This window comes from Athene noctua, chromosome 6 (genome assembly GCF_965140245.1).
Source record: "Athene noctua chromosome 6, bAthNoc1.hap1.1, whole genome shotgun sequence".
Lineage (NCBI taxonomy): Eukaryota > Metazoa > Chordata > Aves > Strigiformes > Strigidae > Athene > Athene noctua.
In genome coordinates this window covers 27,465,134-27,487,835 of record NC_134042.1, presented here as the reverse complement: position 1 = coordinate 27,487,835, position 22,702 = coordinate 27,465,134, and the positions used below count along the sequence as shown (strand labels likewise).

Here is a 22,702-nt window from a genome sequence, read left to right as displayed (position 1 = left end):
CCAATGCCCTTCGCAGCTGCATAATCGTGAACTAATTCCAACAGCTATGGCATGGTATCACAGCTTTCATTTCTACCTCACTACCTGCAAGACCAATCAATGGACAAATCTTGAGGTCCTTGCGTGGGGAAGAGCTGGGGATGGATAAAAGTATTGCTAAAAAAAATTAGGAAAGGGGAGAAACCAGACATTCATGGGATTCCCTGACAGCTCAGTGCAGAAGGAAGGGTTGGGCTGGAAAAAACAGGGCCCCAGGTTCCTGCCAAGCTGTCTGAGGCCCGTCCTTTCCAAATAGCTCAAAGAAACAGCCAAGGCTCCCTTGTAACCCTTTCAGAACTCCTCTAGAGAGAAAGGCTGCTGTGGCCAGAGCAGCTCCCACAGAGCACCAGACTGTGGGGGTCCCCTCATTCCTAGAAGGCTGTAAGCAGCAGAAGCGATCTCCCCCATGAGAGCTACTGAAGTGAGAGCTACAGGCACATTAACCCTCTGAATACCACTCTGGAAAGCAAGTATTTTAACAGTGGATTGGGAGGTTTAAATAAATGCAGAGGAAAGGGAGATCTGCTGGTCACTCTGCAACATGAAATACCTAGAACCTACACAGGATATCTCAAAGAGATTTAAGATCACAGATGGCTGCGGGGAGGTTATAAGTCAAGTAGTGCAAGACACTAAGAGATTTCAACTTCTATATTGAATTAGACACATATTAGAACAGAAAACAGCATGTGACTTCCATCACAACCAACAAAATCCACTGGTAGCAGCTGAAAGCAGGAAGAGGAGAGTCCACTGGTAAGGAAAGAAAAAAAAAATTGTATCAGCATGAACTGCCTATACCTGTTGCTTAGTTTTACATTTACTGCAATAATCAAAGAAAAACAACTACATATTAAGCAAAAAAAAAAATCAGTGTTTAGCATGGTCAGAAGCCAGCAAGATATATTAATATGTAAGTTATGTGTTAAAGATACAATAGTGTTACTTACATAAAACCAATGTTTTACTCCTACTTGATGTACTGTTTTCATTTCTTGTCATCTCTATAAAGACAGCCAGACCATTATTAGAGGGCTGGGAAGATTTCCATTTAGAACTTGAATTGGACTGTTTAGTTTAGGAGAAAAAAATAAGAAGGGAGATGATAGAAACATAGAGAATAAATAGTGTAGAAAATAAATCAAGCATTTCTGTTTGCCTTCACATAATAAGGGTGCTGAAGAATTTTGGCAAATTTGGGAAAATAAAAAAAAAGGAAACTTTCACATAATATGTAATTCACCTGTGGAACTCACTGCTACAGCTCAGTGAGACTACAGTTTTTCCAGAAAGTAAAAATATATGATAAACGACAACATCCACACTAGACTATGTGGAACAGAATGTATTGTGAGAACTACAAGCCAGCTGTTAATAGTTGGAGGGTGAAAGCAAGCTTCCTCCCCAGACAGGGAATTTCACTGCTGCCCATCAGAACGTTCTCTGTGTTTCTACTGAAAATGGTGGTAGTTGCTCTGAAGCACAGAGGGAGAACTAGACAGATTGGCAGCCCAGTCCAGGATGGCAAATCCTATATTAACATTAGGGTAAGGTCAGTTTGTGGAGGCAGCTGAAAAGAGAAAACCCAAAACCATTGCACAGTATTGGCTTGGGGAAAGGTATGAAACCCCTGTCACTCCCCTCCATCTATAAAGATGGGCTGTTTGCTGGGAATAATAGGAAATATCCTCATATCTTCTCTGAAAGGAAGTCATGCAGTTGAAGAGAAACCTGCACACTCAAATTTTGAGAGCTACTTGCAAGAGCTTTAATTGCCCAAGGCCAGCAGACACAGGTAATGCAGACGTGTTGCCCACTTTGTTCAGCTAGAGCCAGTCCAAGGCAGGCTCCAGGCAGCAGCTCCAGCAATGCCTCACAGAAGTAGTTGAGTGGAGAGGCCACACACAAGTCCGCTAGTGCCCCGCTCTGCCCTGCTGCGAGGCCCCAGCTCTCACCTCCAGCTCACAGCCCCAGCACTGGCTCCCACAGTCTCCCTGCACGTGGCCCAAACCCCCTTTGCCTCTGGAAAGGGTCCTGCGATTAATCTCACTTATTACCTCGGAAAAGTAACAGCGCAGCGGCTGCCAGCCAAGTCCGACTCAACAGCGTCTGGGGAGCCGAGGCTGCAGGGCCAGGCCTCAGACTGTCTGGGCAAGTCACGAGCTTTCCGCCTTTCCTCTCCCGGAGGCTCCAGACAGACAGAGCCAAGGCCTAGCTGTGGGAAGCAGGGATCCATCAGGACTGTGCCAACCCATGGTGCTGAAGCACAGGGCGATTTCTGAGCAGGATGGAGAGTAATTGGACCTGCCACTACAAGTTTCTTTAGTGTGACCAAAATACATATTAAAAAAAAAATACAAGGCAAAGCCATGTATTTTTGAAGTTTAAGTCAGCCAGTTCACTTCCACAGTTAACAAGTTGTCACCAGTGACCCTGGGAGATGTATAAAAAAGTCCAGAAGAGATTGCCGGGGCAGGGGAAGGATGTTACTGGCACAAACGTGCATGGGTAGAGAAAGAACATGCACAAGCTAGAGACAGGGTGAGTTGAAAGAACGTACCACTATCCAGGCAGTATGTCTATTTTTTTTCCCACCCTCCTCAAACCTTCTCTGAACAGAAGGTAATAATAGACCAAACCCCAAACTTGGGGCTCACAGAAACTATGCTTCTCAAGGACTACAGGCAGAATCAATGTGACAGGGCTACCGACGATATGCAGACAGGGGATCAGTCACGGAAAATCACTATACCCACCCTCAATTACTCCTCCACCTCAAATAAAGAAATTGAATTAATTTAGGCATTAAGGTAAAGAGATAAAGAGAAAAGAGAGGAGGACAGGCAGTATGAGGAACAAGGAACAGACATGTGATTATGTTAGCACAGGGCTGGACTCAGTGCTGTTGGTCTGCTGCTGCTCTGGCACCTCTGTGCTGCTTAGGTAGGGAGGTGCTAAGGTCAATGCAGTTTGCTCAAACCAAACTGAAGGCCTATTGTGTAGCCCTCAGTGTCTGCTGCTTTCTCCCTTCAGTTCCTCCAGAGGCATCAGTGCAGCACACAAGTTAGCTTGCACCTATATGCTGCGCAAAGAAAGAGGCTCCGACCACTTGGCAAGTGCGGCCTAGGACAGCAGTCAAGCAGCCTCTACCTTGCAAGAGACTGCAAGAAGCTTGAAACAAATGATTTGGAACTGAATAAAGTCGCTATCAACCCTTAAGATGCAGAACTACAAAGCAACACATGTAACAGAAATAGTGTTAGTCTTATAAAAACTTGGTATTAGCTGCCAGGATCCATGGGAATTCTCTTCTCCTTACTTCTAGCTGCAAGCCCATAGGGAGTTAGCTCTTTCCCACAGCCCCTACTGCAATATCCATGCTGCTTCTGCCATGCTAAGCCCACCTTGGCCTAGCTCGTAAGTCTTGCAAGAAAGCAAGACTGTTCCATCAGCTGCTCACTCTGTCACTGTACGAATCACCTTGCACGTTAGCACATCTCTTGGCTATTCTAGTATCACTCTTCTCAGTGCTCTTCAGAGCCTGTCTAGTCAAGGTCCAAGCCTGATTTCTTCTTTTACATTTCACACCTCCAAAATTTAACATAAAAACTGAGGAAACAATGAAGCCACTTTTACCTTCCCTTTCTATCAAACACAGCAAGCTGCCCCTTTGACACAAAGGATCAAGACCAGTGAACCACAATTAGCCTATGATAGTTGCCTGAGGTCTTTCTGGCAAAAAAAAGTTTCAGTGGAAATAGAGAAGCCATTTACACCAGCACAGAACAAACTCTCAAAAAGAGATCAGAGATTCTTCTATATTCTCACAGGTCCAAAAGACATATACTTAGTATGATCAGAGCAGAACATCTGAAATCTAGAACATGTAGTACAGGTACTCTTAGCAGTAAATAAAATCAACATAAAGCAGTAGTAGGCACTACATGGCGAAGAATGATAAAAAGTATCTACTACCCAGCAGAGGCTAAGGAAGGCCAGTGATTAAAAAGAACCTCCTGGTTTGGGAGACTGCAAAAGCAGTCTAAGATTGTCAGAGGATGTGGCACAGGGGTCTTAGTTTGTGAGCTGGGATATGCAAGAGAGTGGAGTGTACAATCATTTTTCTGTGTACAATTTTTGGGATAAAAATTAATACATATCTGCTATTATAACAGGCACAGGAAGATAATGTTTTAAGTGGTACTGGATTTCCTGCACCCATATTGTTCAGCTGATTTGTACAGGAGCAGTAAATATATGCAATGTGACTCAGAAGCACCTACTATGTGAATGCTCTAACTATGCTGTGAATGGGCATGAAGTCTGATTTCTTCAAAAAGCTGCAGGCTTACTGCATATTATATATATATATATATCTATATATATATATATATCTATATATATATATATATATATATATCCAGAATTTCCAGACACGAGGCATACTGTTTGGGGTCCTGAAAGCCTGAGATGCCAAATGTCTGGGCAGCATCTTCTACTTTCCCACCCCATTCAGTACTTCCAGGTAAGAAAAATAAAAATGAAAATACACAAAGCAGAGCCTGTTTGGGAACCTGGACATATCATAGGTATGTGCACACAGCCTGTGAAGCCCTGAGCAGCTCCCGCTGTTACTACCACTGAGAATGACACCAGAACAAATTAAACTTAGAAAACCTTAGATCAGAAAATTGAAAAAGTCTGTATGCAATTTATGCAGTTTAGCCCAGATAAGACAGCCTGCCAACAAAACATCATTCCTCGATGAACCTGAGCACCTTGGCTGAAATTATGAGCTAAGAAGTATTTTGGGCATGTCAAGCAATGAGAAGAGGAAAATCCCTTGTTTCTAACTGCAGTAGTCCTCCCAGGCTGTCTGGTATAATTTGGACTGCCATTCTATTTCTCTGACTGATGACAAAGAATCTTGCTTGCTTGCCTGCCTGCCCTAACCAAATTAGATAAATCTGTCAGACGATCCAAGGGAAAAATATGTTGAGTACTTTAGAAGTGCTAGGTTGGTCTTGCCTTTAGGTTTGAGAAAGATGTTATGAAAGAACAAGAAGCTAATGAAACAGAGGTCTGAGAAAACACTGACCATTTCACTGACAAATTTTTGCCAACTGACTGCCTATATGAGTTCTAAAAGATGAACCTGAACAAGAATGGCTGCTATTGAATCCAAGATGCCGACTTAAAACACAGAAAGCTGTACCAGTCAAGAGCAATCTTTCTCACTAGCTTTTGTCCAGCTCCTGGAGATTAAGTGACCTGCAGAGCCCACGTTATTCTTTGAGGAGAAATCCACTGTCTTTTTCAAGAAAAAAGTGACACAGCAGCTGCAGATTCCAGTGTCAGAAGCTTCTAGGAACGCCTACCATCCCCAGCACTAGGGATTATGCAACTATGTGCCAACAGGTACTCAGAAGTTAGTTTAGGTTCTGAATCAACAAGCTTCATTCTCTTAAACACCAGATTTTTTTTACCTTTATTATGCAACCGAGAATGCTTTCAAGAGAATACTATTTCAACAGCAGTTCTAGTAGGGTCTTGACTTCAGCGACTGGAACTTAGTTTCACTGGATAATAAGGAATTGCTTTCATATTTGTTGTCCTTAGATTACATTACTAAAATTGTGATAAAATTATATATTGGAATCTTAAATACTTCTATTAGAAACACGTAGCCATGTTTAGTGCCTTTACAGCAGAATGTGAAAGGGTGACTATACTGCCTGATGGACAGAGTGAGAAACTGCAATAGAACTGAAATGGGGCACTGCAACAGGACTACAGTTAAAGGAGAGAACAGATTTATCACAGCCTCAATGAGTTAAAGAAGGCAAGAAAGGCAGGGCTGCAGCAAACGTGGCAGAGGCTGACAGCCATGTTACAGTAGTCAGAAGTAAGCCCATGTACAACTTGGAACATTTCACCTCTTGTGTAGCCCAGAAGGCTTTTTGTCTGGGGTACAGGGAAAGCCTAAGCCATCATTTGAGTGGGAATAGCACCAATGCTTATAAAAAGTGACCAGAAAAACGCAATCTCAAAAGGCACAGCAGTGCAGATTTATTAAAAAAATATTTTAACATACCCAGAGCTGTTCTCTGTCTCTATATTACAAATTCAAGATCTCCTTTGTCTTTTGGCAAGTAGACTATCGATTTGGCACTTCATCTCATACAGCCGAAAGAATTCAACAAAATAAGAGAGAACTTCTTTTGATAAACATTTAGATAAGTTGTACTGGGAGAGTGGGAATTAAAGAGGAGGATTTGTCGGTAAGAATAGCCTGAATCCTATAGATTGCGAGCACCAAAACAAAATTTTCCAACAAAACTTAGGAGCACTAAAATGGCTTAGGTTTACCATAGAACCATACAAAAATTGTAAGGACTGAGTTTCAAAGGCAGATGTTTGAACTGGAGCCAAGTGAAAGCCAGTTAAGAAATCCATTTATAAAACACTGCCATCCTTGCTGAATTCTACAATTAATAGATCAGAACCTTAATAGAACAAAACAGGCAGCTTTTCTTCAGTCATCCAGTACTGAGCACAGGCTGACACCCATCAGATGACCTTCTATGAACTGCTTGCTCCAAAGTAAGCAATCAAGTAGCAAAAAAGGTATTTATGATACAAGATAGCCATCTCCATATATCATGACCTTGATATTTCCTTTGGAATTCTCTCATTAAATAAAAGTTCATAGCCCAAGTAATCCAGTACAGCCTCAATAATCTCCTTTTTCATTTCCAGATTTACATAAAACTTAACTCCTGGTATTTTGGCCATTCTATACAAGCAGCCATGAAGATAAAGTATTACAATGAAGAGTCTTAAGACATCTTTCTGTCTCTAGCTCTGAGGATAAAAACAGAACAACTGAAGTACTGAAAGACCAAATGGTTCATAAAGGTTTGAAGATGGAATCTTATACCAGCTGTGACCAGAAAATTCTGAAGTACTAGGATTGCTGTACAAAATAAAAGAGAATTTCTAAAGGTGTTAAACTATGCACACAATGCTGGGTGAGGCACAGCCCTGGAAGTCATTCAGAGTGGAGTTCCAGGCATTAAATGGTAGGTTCTCAGATCTACTGGTAAAATATAAAAATAGTTTCAGAGCAATGTGGTAATTACGGTGACTTCTGCAGAGTTCTGCAACAGAAGATTCTGATAATGAGTAAACCTTTTCCAGCTATAACTGTGAGACCATGCAGAGGTGCAAGAAGAGTTGAGAAAGGAACAGAAGCTCTAGGACAGCCTGCACGCTGCTGCTCTCTCAAGCTACATAAGAAGGGAAGACAGTTTACACCTGTTGGATAGGTTCTTTATTTGGATTAGGTAATAGCTCGCCTGGCTGGGCTCCAAGAGCAGAATCACCACCACCTCTCTCAATAACTCTAAACCCCAGAGGCAAACATAGTGCTGGAACAGAAACAGGCCAGGAATTCATTTCTAACATTCCTCTTCTTTAGGCAGGATGAAAAGCAGTGACTGATGAAATATGAACAATTTTACTTGAGCTTTCCAAATCCCATTCCAATCCTCCTATTGAAGGACCCATCTGGGAACAGATGACCACTCAGGTCACATGCCTTCTGCACTGTGTGTCTGTCTCTCACCTCTCTCCATTTTCCAGTAGCATCCAGGCACCAATGTCAAGAATCAGTATTTTAATGTATACAGTGCTTTCCAGTCCTAAATTCATGTGCTGGAGAAGTTCTGCCTCATTATTCTATTTGAAAAGACAAAAATGAAGGCTTAGGCAAAGGAATAAATAGTATTTACTGAAGTGGCAAAGGAAAACCTCAAATATCCAGCAATTGTGGGCCTGTATTCAGCCCAGACTACTGCAGCACGCTTGCCTTGCTCCAAGTTTTCAAGATCCAGAATCCTTGGGGTAAATCTTGCTGGTCTTTCAATGCCAGGAAGAATGCTTTTATTGCAGAATCACACTCCTCCGCCCTGAGCTCCATGAGTATATCAGCCATGAATATAAATTCCAATGTCCAAAATTAATTAAGAGCATAAAGAAGCCATCTGAAAAAAAAACTTTTTTAAACACTGCAAGATGCTGCTTTATCTTTGAACAATCTAAACTTGACATTCAAAGAAAAAGCGTGAAGAAGAGGCTTTAGTGGAGATTTCTGCAGTATCAGGTATAAGCTTGCATTCTGCATGTATGTCTCAACATCAGCAAACCTAAACTTACAGATGCAGGGGTGAGAAATGATTGAAGAGAAATAGACATTTGCCTTTCATTCTACATGTTCATTCATGCCCTTATTTCACCATGAACCTGCCAGCTCTGGGAACATAGCTCTATTTTCATAGGCCTAGTATCTAGGATAGTCCCAAGAAGAACGAGTAGTAGGCCCATAGATGTTATCTTCTGAGCAAGAAGCCAAACACCAATTATGAATGAGCTCCTGAGTGCACTGCATTCTTCTTCAAAAGGCTGGAGCAGCAATTTTAACTTACCTGACTGCTGAAGAGACAGATCTTTTGTCAGCTATATGAGTGTCTGACTGAACAGCCCAAAATGACCCTCTTTTGCTGTGTGGTGACCGGTAGCTTTGTGGGGCAGCTGCATTCCCTTTGCTTATAGCTCCACTTGCCAAGTTCAGGTTTGTTAACTAAAGAGAAAACAAAAAAAAAGACATCAGAAACAATTAAAAGCCAAGAAAAGAATAAAAGGTGTCACTAACTGGATAGAGTATCTACTAAGAGAACTAAGACTACTGGAGAAGTGAAATCTTCAGATGCAGAAAAACGATGCTAGTTGCATGAAGCAGTGGAAGAGATGACACCAACAGTCACCATGCTTGAGATAAATTCAAGTACCAGCATTAAAACTACAATCCTTCCATTCACAGAAGAACAAAGGAGGAAAAGAACAAAGATGGAGCAAAAATCCCAAAGTAAGAAAGCAACATCATTCCTGCCATGTGAAAAATTAACTCTACATGCACTAATCAAAAGCTAGAAGCTCATATGACACTAAGCAGAGACCAGAGTGTCTGCCCAATCATCATGAGCTGTGTAACTCAGCCAGCTATATGCATCTGTTCTCTGTCTACCCCTCTCTATACATATGTACAGGCACAATCCAACGGCATGTGTAAAATCCAAAACCAAACTCTACCACACTTGAAAGAAACTTCTTACGCAACCACCTGCAAACTGTTTACACAAATAAATACACTAGCTAAAGGTAGCCTAAAATCATGTTACGTCTATGTTTGTTATATCAAGGTCTGAAGAAATTATCTATACAGTTTTAAGCATATAAAATGTATTCCATTGTTTTTTTCTCTGAGCATTCTTCCTGTGTTGCTTCTTGAAAGACGGAACTCTGCAAGCAGGCACGATCTGTTGGTTTACTGAAGAGATCCTGAATACCTCACATAATGGCATCTACTACAGCAGTATAGTATTAATTTACACTCGAAAAAAAATAGTTATGAAAGTTACAAAGCACTACAAAGGTTGCAAAGCTAAGATTCCCAGTCAGGCATTGCCAGAATTTAGTTTATTACTGCCTTTAATTACATGATCACATCCCAGTTCTGCACCAAGATTAAGGTCATATGGTAAGCAAGACTTACTTGTATTGCCCCTGCTTGCTTCTGTGGCAACTGGAAGGCATATAGCCAATGAGACATAGGACACAGACAGAAAGAAGAGTCTAACAACTAGCCCTGCATCTACTCCAGATCTTAAAGGTGGTGCTTATAAAGTCACTTAAGCGTGACAACTTAAGCATATCTTGTGAATTCCCAGCTTTGAGATCTTAACAATGTTCTTGTAGCAGAATTTGTGTGCAATTACTCAAACAGGTACATACCAGCTTCACTGCAATACACTACACTCATACCTACAACAGACTCGTACAGGACTGCAGACTTTGACTGAACTTTGGAACACAAACTACCATTTCAACTGGCAACACAGTAGGTTGCCACTCGTTCTGTGGTTTAGTAGTACAAGGCATCTAAGCATTTTGTAAATTCAGAAATCTTAACTCCTACTTCAGGTTCTGGACAGGATTAAATTATAGTGGCTACGCACTAGGCTTCTGCCCACTTCTCCAAAAGCAAACACTTTCGTCTTATCCCTTCTCAGCTCCATCCTTTCCTGTTCTTTGCTCCTTGTTTGTGTGTCATTATTCTCACCTAGTCTGTCCCAGCTTCAATGTTTCAGCTGTCATTCTCCTTAGTTTGATCAGTTCAGTTTCATTCTTACAGGCTTTCAACACTGGCCTCCCCACTACTGCTCGCCCCCCTACTACTGCTGGCCCCCCTGAGCCACACCATTTCAGGCCTAGAACTTTCCAGGGGAGTAGTTATCTAACCTGCCTTCCCACACTTTCATTCTTAGCTCCTCTTCCAGTTGCTCACATGCCCTATATCCAAGTGGTTCTAGTTTTATTCCCCTCCCCAGCCTGCTCCTTTTGTCTGTCCTTTCACCTGAATGGTTCTCAGTGTCCTCTCCCAAATTGTGTCCGGGTCCAAATTTCCAACCTCCTTGTCCTAGCTGTTCTCCACACCTTGGCAGAATTCCCACTCATTCTGCATTTGAGTCAGACAGGCCCCCAACCCAACATGGACCAGGTCACTAAGAACACAGGAGAATGGGGCCTCAGGCCTCAGTACTCTAGAAACACAAATACAGAGAAATTCAGTTTAGCATCCTCCGTGTGGAGAGAACCTCCAGGAAGCTGAGAAGCCTTAGCAGGTGCTGCTGAGTATATTTAACCTGAAGCTTTTTAGATAGTTACTGTGTAATCAAACTTGGATAAAATTTAAAATTCCGAATTGATATTCCAAAGCATGGGAGATCCAGAGATTTAAAAGAAAAGTTCTGTAGACATTAAAATGCACGGAATTTTTTTTTTTTAATCCAGACTTGGTTTTAGCCAGAACACTTCACCTTAAAGTGCTCTGAAAACTGAACATTAATCACAGAAAACATGAGTCCAAATGGATGAAGTTTCAGAACATTACAAGCAGTTTAAAACAAGATCTTACAGTGGGACGTATCAGGCAAGTTTAGTAATGGGCAGTGCTACCCAACTTATATGGAAAACAGCATTAAGTGTCATTTTGATGCCTCTACCTCTAATCCATGTGGGACACAGAAATTGCACTTTGATGCCTTTACCTCACTCTTAAATGTTGTTGTCTTCTGTAGAATTGAATTAAAATCTAAAGCGTTGTCACTGCAATAACAGAAAGCTTCAAATTAGGTTTAGTTCTGATTGTACCAGGCACTATACAAATACCTAACAATGACAGTTCCTGGTCACAAAGAGTTTATTGTCTGAAAAGAATTAAGAATGGCAAATGAGGCAAACAGAGGCCAACATGGTAAATTAAATAGGATATATATACACAATTCTTAGCTTGCCAGCAACAGTGATCACAACTTTGCTAACACATCCAATGTGTGAAATGAAGATGACTATCCAATTTTCTCTCCTCATCATCTTAATACCAATAACCATTTAGTCTGATGAATTACTGTCTCACCCCTGCTCTATTAATATGATATGCTTTCCTCTCTAATACTGTATCATTGTTTATTTGAAAGGTGTCTTTCTAAGCAAAGCAGGTGAGCAAACAGCTTAGCACGGGTAGTAGGGAGATTTCACACATACCAGAAAGACAGGTGTTTAAACTACAGCAGGATTAAATACAGTCAAGGGATTCAGAATGAGGGAGAGAACACCAGCATGAGCATAAGGTTTAGCTGCAGCCAGCCCACCCAGATGGGTGTTACTACTTGTTAACTGTGCCATGCACTAAGACATTTCAGCTGCTGTAATTAGCTGGCCAGGATGTTGCCTTGGTGGATTCTGGGGCACCCACAACACATTTGTGCTCAGCAGAGCGGCTTCATTTTCTAGTCGCTAGTCCTCCTGTGCACCTGATGAAACTGTATTCTTCCCTTTATAGAGGCAAATACTTGGATCAAAGCAGATACCAAAATCTCCATAAAGAATAGCTTGCAGTTTCAGAAATTGTGGTAGTGGAAGACAAAACAAGCAATACCACCACCCCCCCCCCCCCCCCCCCCGAAACAAAAGCCCCAAAACCCAAGAAAGGCAGGCTAGTGGGGCTCAACAGGGAAAGTGGTTAGTGGTGCAGATCTGCAGGAATAAAGTTAGTTTTCATGTTGAGTTGTATCAAGATGGGTTCAAACTTTCCTGCTTGGTAAGATTTTTCTTTTTCACTACCAATGAGGGACTTCAGAGTATTTTTTCTAACACTGTATGACAGGAGACCTGTGAGCTGCACTGCACAGAGAATGCTAGAATGCTTCAAGCATTCCTACTTTCAAACATCTCTCCCTCACATCAATGTTCTCTGTGGAGTCTGTAAAAGGCAGGATAATACACAGTTAATATCTCTCATGATAGAATGATTCATAAAGTTTTGCTACAACTTTTAAATTGTTGCAGAACAGCAAAAAGGTCACAAGTTGAAAGAAACATGTGAAGAACACAATGAGATAGAAATCCCCAAAAGCTCTTACGGAAGCAGGAGAGTCCACTGATGTACTTCTATTGATTATCTAATGCCAAGAAATAGGGAAGAACATGTGGGTTGTCACAGCTGTATCGATAAATAGAGCCTTGTGTTAGAAAACATATGTGTGCTGTTATATTTAGTTCGATACAATGTTAATAAGCCAAAATCTCATAATGCCAAAATCTGTTTTTTTTTTTTTTTTTAATTTTTAAGCACTACAAGTTTATGACTACAGTGCACTTGCTTTCTTGACAGTAGACACACATAAGCTTAAAAAAATTGGTCTCTATGGTCTTGTTTTATTCAGACAAATTTACTTCTGAATAAATTTAAGATTGAAAGCAAGGCCACAACACAGAATGATACCCAAAAGTGCTGGACATGAGAGCTGAGGGGTTGTTTCTGTTAATCTGCTTTATAGTTTAAATAGGAAATATGAAATCTCCAAATACAGATAGGAATAAAGAAAATTCCAGGATAGAATTTGTTTCTAATGAATTGCATCCTACAGAAAAAGGCTCATTGTATAGTACATTTAAGAAATCACAAGCAAGAGTCAGAAGAGGAGCTTAATAGCTTTCACATTTCTGATCTACATTATACTACTCTTTCAATAGTTTCCCATTATCATATTCAAGAACCTTTTTCTATAATAAAATATTTTCATTTTGATCTTCTCTAATGATTCAAATAGGATAAAGCAGCAAATATTAATAGTGGTCAAAAATTAATAAATAAATAAGTAGTGCCACAGATCAGCCTCCACAGACTCAAGAAAAGCCTCTTAAAAGCCTGAGTGTTTCTCTTTGCTGGTTTGCAGGAGTCAGCCAGGGTGATCAGAGACACATCATCACTAGAAGTTATTACTCTGTCACTCTTGGCAGAGAGTGGAAAAGTGACTTAAATTTTCATTACCAACATCCTGAACAGCAGATCCTGAGTTTCACTTGTTTCACTGATACAACACTGAACAAGAAATACACTACAAAAAATGCCTACTTCACATTCCCAAGTTGGCAGTCTTAGTATTTTTCTTCCAGAGTCCTGTCACAACCTATGGCCTGTGCTGATGATTGGAGGTCTAACAAAGTTTAAAGACCCTTTCTCTTACTTGGAGCCACACTTGCATCCTCTCCAGTTCACACATCTTACATTTCCATTTGGATCTTTCTGATTGTCAAGGAGGAAAATGGATCCAGAGTTTAAGCCATATTTCAAAGATCAAGACTAAGAGATATGCCAAAAGAACACAGTCATCACAGGCCTACTTTACTGCCTCTTCCAAAAAAACCCTTCAAATATGATAAAAAGTTCACAGTCTGAAAAAGGAGGAAACCTAATGCCATAAAGGTTTTGGCACAATGTACCCTATCAACCCTTCAAGGGTATATATGAACATCAGCAGTTCACTAAAAAAAACCCTTTTCCTTTAAAGAAAGATTGGACAGGAATCATGGTAAGACACACACAAGATCATTGCTCCTCTACCTGATGACCAGACCAGAATCTTTAGGTTTTGATGCCTCAGACAGGATAACAGTATATAATAAGCTCAAAGAAGAAAGCATTCCACTAGAAAACTGAAAATGTGCAAAATGTCTCATCATTTGTAATATCTTCTCCTTTGCCTTTTGATCTACTTTTTCCTGTGTGCTGTTTGACTCCTTCAAGACCCTTCAACTAATCCCTAATTTTCCATTTTATTACTTACCATTCATCAGCAATGCCATCTTTATCCAACAGCTTGTAAAAAAATTCTTTTCTCCCTTTACCTGGCTTCTGTAGTCACTGTATTTTCACCTGCCAAGACTTCCTCAGACACATGACACACATACGCCTGAGGCTTTTAAGATCAGTGAAATATTTTTATTCCTAGGAACAGAGAGGAAGAACTAACAAATTGCCATTAAAAAAAAAAATAATTCCTGCATTCTTTTAGTTATATTTTTGTTCTTTCAGCCTTCAGAGATGGCTATGACTAGATGCGATAACAATATTAATATTCACTGTTATCTGCCCTCTCCCCAGTCTGCATGTTGCATTTTCTTGGCTTCACCACAGGGCTGCCATGTACATCTGTGATCTAGTACAGGCTAGCACGACTTGGTCTAATCGAGCACTCAGGTCTTCCAGTGGTGTTGGAAACAGTCCACCTGCTTTGCCTGCTTTAATGCATTGAGATACCGGAATCCAATAGGCCACCCCAGTATGGGAAACATCACAGGATCTTAACCTGCCTCTTTCCTTAGGAGGCAAAGGAAACCCCAAACCACAAATCTCTAACACATACACACACTTTCATTGAGTAGTAGCACGAAATACACCTACTACAAATTCCTTGAGGAAACCATGTAATACAAACAGATTTTTCTAGGCCACCTTTTTGTTAGCCAGGCCAGCTTGCTGACCCCACCCCATACTAAAATACCTACATTTTATGTACAGATTTGAATTTGCAGAAGGCGGCTAACAGGCTGGATATTGTGAAATCTGTGTGTGTACCAAAGCTGATCTGGCCAAAAGCCTGTGACATTCCTTTTCTGCTCATGGAGCTTACCAGCTTACAGGATATACATATGCATACAGAGCACAACTGTTCCAGTCTCCAGAAAATGTTCCAGACAAAGACCTGCCAGAGACATTCCTGGGAAACCTGACAAACTTGCAAATTCCTTTGTAGTGTCTCCAGCGTATGCATCCATTTAACAATGAAAAATAAAAACCACCCCACAACTTAGTGCTGCCGCTGTGGATGGCTAACTCCCCTCTTCCTTCTCCTGAAAAAGTCAGGTTTTCATTTAGACACTCTGCCTAAAACCTCCCAGTGGGAGTGATTTTGATAAGGCACAGTACTACCAAATGTTTGATGATCAGGGTGTAATCTTACCCATAATGGGAGTTCTAGTTGCTCAACCTGGCCCATTCAGTAACTCTCTGCAGGTCTGCAGATGCATCATAACAAAAGCTTCTGCTCCTATTCCCTTTGGGGCCTCAGGGCAGAAGGTGTTCAACTCGAGCACTGCAGAAACTACATTGACATTTTAGCTTCCTACAACTTCTGCTGAGACCAGTTATATTACTGCTGATGCTACAAACCAGTAGTATTAAAAGTAATTCCAGCTCCTGTGTGAACAGCCTGGGGATGAGGAGATGATGCCCTGAAGCAGTGTAGAGCTGTGTGAAAGAGGAAAGAAAAATATCCCTCAGACTTCATCTCCTGGCTTCTTGCTTCTCTTCCTAGTTACAATGAGATGCTTTTTTCTTTTACCTCTTTATCAGCCAACCAAATGGTTACATAAGGAAAATAAATCTGATTAAGACTCAGATAAAGTGGGTTGAGTCAAAGCAAGGGACTAACGCTGAAAAATACGCTTTGGTGGGGAAAATACCCCCACCAAATTTCTGCAGATATTTGCCGCACCCTGAGTTTCATGGTCTTTTTGCAATCACCATGTTGCACTGTTCAAGTCTAGAGCTGAAAGAGCTGATGCCCACTGGGACCAGTACAGTGTGTTCTGGCACACTGGCAGTTTGCTTTGTGGCACTTTTCCTCTTCTGAGTACAAGGCAGGCCAGGATACCACACCATGTAACTGAGGAGTGGTATAAGTTCAAATATTGTTGTAGCTGATATTAAGCTGAAGTTTTCTATTTTGGGATTGCTGTGGCATATTATTCCCACAAGGTCACTCTCAGGCACTGTAAAATCCCATTCCAATTTTTCTTCACTCCCTTTCCCCTGTCCTAAGGTTTAGTAAACTCATTTGCTTCTTGCTAATTTCCACCTTCTGTCCAAATTAAAAATGTAGAATGAGGAAAGTGTCCATCCTCCTACGGATCTGTCACCATGTTTGCAGGAATCCTGGCTGCTGGATCTCGGGCACGGACTGGCTACAGAGCAGAGATGGAGAAGAGCTCAGTATAGCCCTTGCCTGGGTGGTCTGATGTTATCCCTATGATTAAACTCCCTGGCTGCACAGAAGAATTGTAGCTATTCCTAATGATAGCTGGGTCCTGAAATCTCACACTCTCCCTCACAGAGAGGGGCAGAGCTCCCACCAGGCTTCCCCTCCTCCTCTTCCTCCTCCTCTTGGTGAAGCTGGCCAACTCAACACATTCTTCAGTTCACTAGCATTAATAACTACAAAGTACTACAGCCTGGTAGATATCAACTGCAGCCCCCCACACCAGCCAGCGATAGGGACCTCACACAGATCCAGCACTGCAGAAGAAAACCTTTTTACCTAACAGCATATTTTAGAGAGAAGTAGCATGCTATTCACAAAGAAAAAAACATACATATCCAGGATCCAGCCACCTGGCTCTAGATCTACACATATGCTGTGCATTTCAATGTCCTCCCCATTGAAAGTCCCACAATACAAGCACACAGAAATATTTCATGCTAAACACACGTGAAATAAAGCCTTTAGGATTAATGCCTGGTAAGGAACACAGCAGAGGGAAAAGTAGTCTGGATCATTTTGCTCACAGCCTTCATCCACCTATCCATCAGGGAAGACCAAAGGCTAACAGTAGGTACAGACAAAAAAACCCTCTTAGTTCAGCTGTCCAGAAGTAACATAGTAGCCAGTAAGGTCCCTATATCACAAATGAAGGCAAGAAAGGCAATTAAGTCCCTATACAGTGAAAGGGACTTACTGAACTGCATCTTCAGACTTCGTTCCCAAGCTCACCACCAAGGTATCTGCCTTGATTTTTCTAATAGTACTGTTACTATCTTAGGCTCATGCTAAGCAATGGGCAAACTGAACAAGAAAATTTCAGGACCATTGAAAAATTGAATCAAATATCATTAACACAGTGACAACACTGCACGTGAACCACTACACATACTGACAAAGACATCATCACTCTAAAAATCATTAGCAATCATTTGCATGCCATAATTAGGGAAATTGCTAATTTCAAATACTGGTTTCCTCACAAGTGTGTCAGTACTCTCATCATAAAGGAAATATTTAGCTTGACTACAGTAAAACAATGTAGCAAAGAAGTCATAAATATGGAAGCAGCAGCATAGCACATGTTCCTTAGTATTAAAGACAAAAGGTCAGTTCAGAGCAATGGCCCACCAAATTTGTTATCCTACCTGAGATACTTCAGATGATGGAAAAAATTTTAGTTTCTGTGCATTTAACTGAACCATCTTATTGATAAGGAAAATTGATTTGTTATTTATGTACGTTAAAACCTAGGGATCTATCATTTGCAAAATGTTCATTATTCTATCTGAGGTAACCATGGTCGGTTAAGCTTTCTGCCTTAATGCTATCTTGTTGCAGCATGTTTCAAAAGGTAAGTATATTCTGTGACAATAACTATTCACTTTTATTATCAGTTTTCACTCTGATGTCTTTCTACTAAACTGTATATCCCCTTCTTATTATGGGAAACATGAATAAAATCAACTTTATTTACCTTGTCGTCAACTGTTCTGTTTAATTCCTTCACACCTATCTCCTCCCTAAACAAACAAACGATATTTTCACTTCCTCATTAAAAATGCATTTTGCAGTTAATTATTGAAGCCACTCCTCTGTGAATCCCAGTTGTTTTTCCTGAATTCACTTTAGGAATGGCAAGCAAAACTGAAGACAGTATTTCAAGAGAGGGCATGTAATTGATGCTTACATAATTACACGCTGTTTCCTTTCGTGTTCCTTAAACATGCTAATCATTTTTGTTTGTTGCTTTTACCACTTGACTTTGAACAGGCATGTCCACTGAGCTTTCCAGAACAAAACTCATTTTTTCTTCCCTAAATTATTAATTCAAAGCCTATTACTTTAAGTAGTTAAAATTATTGTTTGCCATGTAATCAGTTATTTGTAAGCACTGAACTACTTCTGTCATAATCTTGCCCAGTTAATGCAGTGGTTAAATTTCTCTTAGCTTTTCTCACAATAATCAACAAAAGAATGCAGAGGTACTGACAAATTACCAGGAGGTAGGGTTTACAGCACACATGTAACTTCACAGTAACTGAAAATCTGGATACTTGTAGCCCACATTATACTGAAGGTAAAAAGCAGTTACCTCATGTAGTAAACATAAGCTGCACAAGCATGTATTCACATGGATGAACACTATAGAGTAGTTAATCTACTGTAAATTCACACCCCATATTACCTTGCAATAACTTGCTTTTATATTCATTCTTCAGTTAATAATATGCCAGTCGTTATGAACCTCCTCCTTTCAAATCTTTAATTTTTACACTCCATCGTGTGTATTCTGCATATTGAGTTACCCCTTGCTGCATAGCAAACTGGCTAATTAGTCTTTTGTTTGCTTTCTGTCTGGTTTTGATCTATAACAAAACTCTACCCTCCACCCTACAGATACCTGGCTTGCTTAACAGTCTTTCTTGAAAGCTTGTCAAAAACTTCTTTGAAAGTTTGAACAACAAGAACCAGTTCCACTAGATGCCATTTTTCTCGGTTCAAAGAATTCTACTAGATCGAGACATGGGTTGGGTGTTTGGGGGTCTTTTTTGGTCTGAATTATATTTATCTGGGTGAATTAAAATTCCATTTTATTTCAGTTTTATATATACCTGCTAGTGGAGCAAAACTTGCTGCTTTAATTTACAGGAAATTTTAGGGCCCTTATTACAGATAAGCACTTTTGTTGCTTTTCTGTCCTCCATACCAGCTTTACCACTGACCACACATTTCAGCAGAAATTGTGTCACTTCACTGTTGTGTTTCTGAACTCCTCGATGTAAGCCATCCAGCCATACAAGTCACACAAAACATTTTTTTGCCTGTCTTTTCTCCTAGGAGCTTAACTTCATTACCTGGAAGGAAAACGTATCTCTTCTGTATCTACCATAGTGAAAAATAATGCAAAAGAAATTATTTAATATCTCTAATGCCCATATCCTTCAAAATTTGTTGCTACAGACCTAGACTATATCCCCACTGAATTAATAAATTAATCTATCAATAGCATTTTTAATAAAATCTGGTTTCCTGTGGCATCCCTGTGTGTCTCCCTGGCCAATAACCACATCATTCACAAGTCTGCTACCTATGATATCTTCAAGATCTTTCCTCCCTATGTTCCCCTACCCTACAAGCAAGAAGCAGCATGTGTTGCAGCTAGTTCCAAATTAGAAGCCTGTTCACTGCTAATTAGTATATGCATTCTGACTGGCTAGGCAGCAGGCTGGACAGAACAGATATGTTGAACTCCACCTGATTTTAGTCCTCAACCGAAACACTCTCATGGACCTTGCACTTCCACACACTTACCATTTTTCACAAAATAGGGAAGAATGTACTATCCTCAAGACTAATTTAGTTGAAACTTGGGGAATTTTAACAGGGGCTTTCTTACTTGTTTTCTTATGACCTTTTGAGCTCAAATACCTCCTTATTATCCTACTCACCAATGAAATTATCACGTTAATGCTGGATCCTCAAAGGCACACATCATCTGGTTGTCCCACATGTGTTGTGTGATGGCACTCAGGATGAGCTGCTCCATCAGCTTCCCAGGCACAGAAGTCAAGCTGACAGGTCTGTAATTTCTCAGATCATCCTTCTGACACCTTCTTATAGATGGGCATCACATTGGCCAATTTCCAATTAGTCGGGACCTCCCCAGTCAGCCAGGACTGCTGGTAAATGATGGAAAGCAGCTTGGCAAGCACCCCAGCCAGCTCCTTCAGCACCCTCAGGTGTATCCCATCTGGTCCCATAGACTTGTGTACGTCTGTGTGATGCAGCAGGTCTCTGACTGTCTCCTGGATTGTGGGGGGTCGTTCTCCCAGTCTCTGTCTCTGGCTGAGGAGGTTGGATTCCCTCAGTACCACTAGTGTTGTTATTAAAGACTGAGGCAAAGAAGGCATTAAGCACCTCAGCCTTCTCCACATCACTTGTTGCCTGTTTCCTCCTGCGTCTAGCAGGGGATGGAGACTCTCCCTGGTCTTTCTTTTGCTGTTGACATACTTATAGAAACATTTCTTGTTGTCCTTGATTGCTGAAACCAGATTAATTTCCAGCTGGGCTTTAGACCTCCTGATTTCCACCCTGCATAGCCTCACAGCATCTTTGTAATCACTGTGTGTGGCTAGCCCCTTCTTCCAAAGGCCGTAAACTCTCCTTTTCTCCCTGAGTGGCAGCCAAAGCTCCCTGTTCAGCCAGGGTGGTCTTCTCTGCCACCTGATTCTCTTAGAGCACCTGGGGACAGCCTGCTCCTGTGCCATTAAGACTTCCTTCTTAAAAAGTGTCCAGCCTTCCTGGACCCCTATACACTTCAGGACCATCTCCTAAGGGATCCTGTCAAGCAGTTGCCTAAATAAGTCAAAGTTAGCTTAGTCAGCATAATAGGCTCAGTTTAGAAATTGCTATGTGCCATAAATTCAGTACTGAAGAATCAGATTGCCTTAAAAGAAAAACTGTCCTCAACTAAGCCACCCAAATTTTTATACTAAGGAAGCTTCAGATTTCATCTCTCCAAAGGGATTATTGCAGAATCATGGCCTGGAGAATCTCAGCAGAGAGCAGATGTCTAGAACTGAATGGACGCAGGCTCAGGAAGGAAATCCAGTGTCAGATAGAGCTCCAGCTCTAAACTTTTCATTGATTTGTGAATCCCTTTCTATATGGATCTTTTTCATGATCATCTAAACTAGACTACTAAAACACAACCCAAACCATATTTCTATATTTCACTACAGAAGCAAAGCCTATACAAACACTGTGTAGCCAAATACAAAATGTATCAAGGTCACTCTGAAAATCTACATTGTATGCTAAGAGCTGAGGTCTCTATTGTTTGCTTGTCACAAAGACAGCAATTAGCACCTTCATTCTCCTTCTATACATTCTCACCTCTTCTGTGGAAAAGTGTCTTGAGAGAACACAGAAGCAAAAAGCAATACAGACACATTTATCAAAACCAACACATTTCCTGAGCTACTGCTGCACTTCACAGCCACTTTCAGACTTGAGCAGACCTATTCATGGCTCACTGACTCGTGGGTAAACAGGTTTCAGCCTCCACCATCTACAATTACCAGAGTATGCTCCTCTGTCACCCAACACAGCTACGCTCAGGAAACTACACTGCCATTCCCATGTAGATCTTTGTGAATTCCTCTCTGGATTCCCCCTTTTATACTTCCTAATTTAACTAGCAGTAACTAGCCATGGTAGGAACACAGAAGTTTAAAAATCATCTAATGGCAGCAAGAGGACAACCTGGGTTGTCCCTAAGAAACCACAGTGTTGAAGCCAAGTAGGAAATGAGTGGTTTTAAGGAGGAAGTCTATGAATTTATTTTTTTAAAGTTCTTTTCTGAAAAGACTAAAATGAAATAGATGCTTTTCATTTTTTTTTCCTAAATATTTGTTTAGATACTAAGTTTTATCCAAGGAAGCAGTTTCTGTCATATATTTAGCCTTCAACAAATCAGGATTTCCTGAATGAAAACATTTCACTACCAAATTTTTTGAACAGTTTACTGACAAAGTTCAGCTTAAAAAACCTGAATTCTGATTTCATTAAGAGAACCAGACTGACAACTCTGAATATTATTGGACAAGCAAACAAGCTTCTCCTGATGGTCTCCATATCATTTCAGGCTTTGAAAGATCAACTTCTCTAAGTAAGGTCTGGCCTGATGCAAGATCAAGCCTCAGCATCACTGGTATATTCAGTGCTTACATTCTCTGCTGAGTCCATCAACAAGAAGATGCTTTGTTTTTGTGACTTACCTTTTAAAGTTCAAGACCTACCTGCAAAGACCAGAGTGCCTGTGTTAGTTTTGGAATTGCCCAGACTGAATCAAAACCTTGAACTAGATGTAGAAGAGTCCAAAAATCTATTCAGCTTCCTAGAGCTACAAATGCACCCTACCTTTCGAAAAAGACATTGCCAATCATCTAACCAGATATTCAAAATCCAAACATATAACGATAAAATCGAAAGAAGCAAATAGCAGCAGCTATTACAACTATTAAACAAGCCTCAGAAAACATAGCAAAAAATCACTGTTAAAAAAATACTTCCAAAATCGAAGTATCGGAGCAAAGATATTTAAAATGTTTGTCCCTAGGAAGTAAAGAAGCAGCAAAGTGCCTATTGGAGAACTG

General features: G+C 40.7%; 1 protein-coding gene across 8 annotated transcripts in view; it reads right to left on the bottom strand.

The window, feature by feature from the left end:
• Positions 1-22,702, bottom strand: part of TTLL5 (tubulin tyrosine ligase like 5) — a 140,805-nt gene that overhangs the window by 52,890 nt on the left and 65,213 nt on the right. For 5 of the 8 annotated variants that reach the window (XR_012633888.1, XM_074909988.1, XM_074909990.1 and 2 more), the window contains one exon: positions 8,526-8,680. Coding sequence is in view for 5 of the 8 variants with exons in the window: in XM_074909988.1 (XP_074766089.1) it covers positions 8,526-8,680 (155 nt within the window). In the remaining 3 variants the exon portion in view is untranslated. Of the gene's footprint in view, positions 1-498; positions 793-989; positions 1,108-8,525; positions 8,681-22,702 lie in introns of those variants that run through there. The other 3 variants (XR_012633890.1, XR_012633889.1, XM_074909992.1) reach the window with 3 other exon arrangements.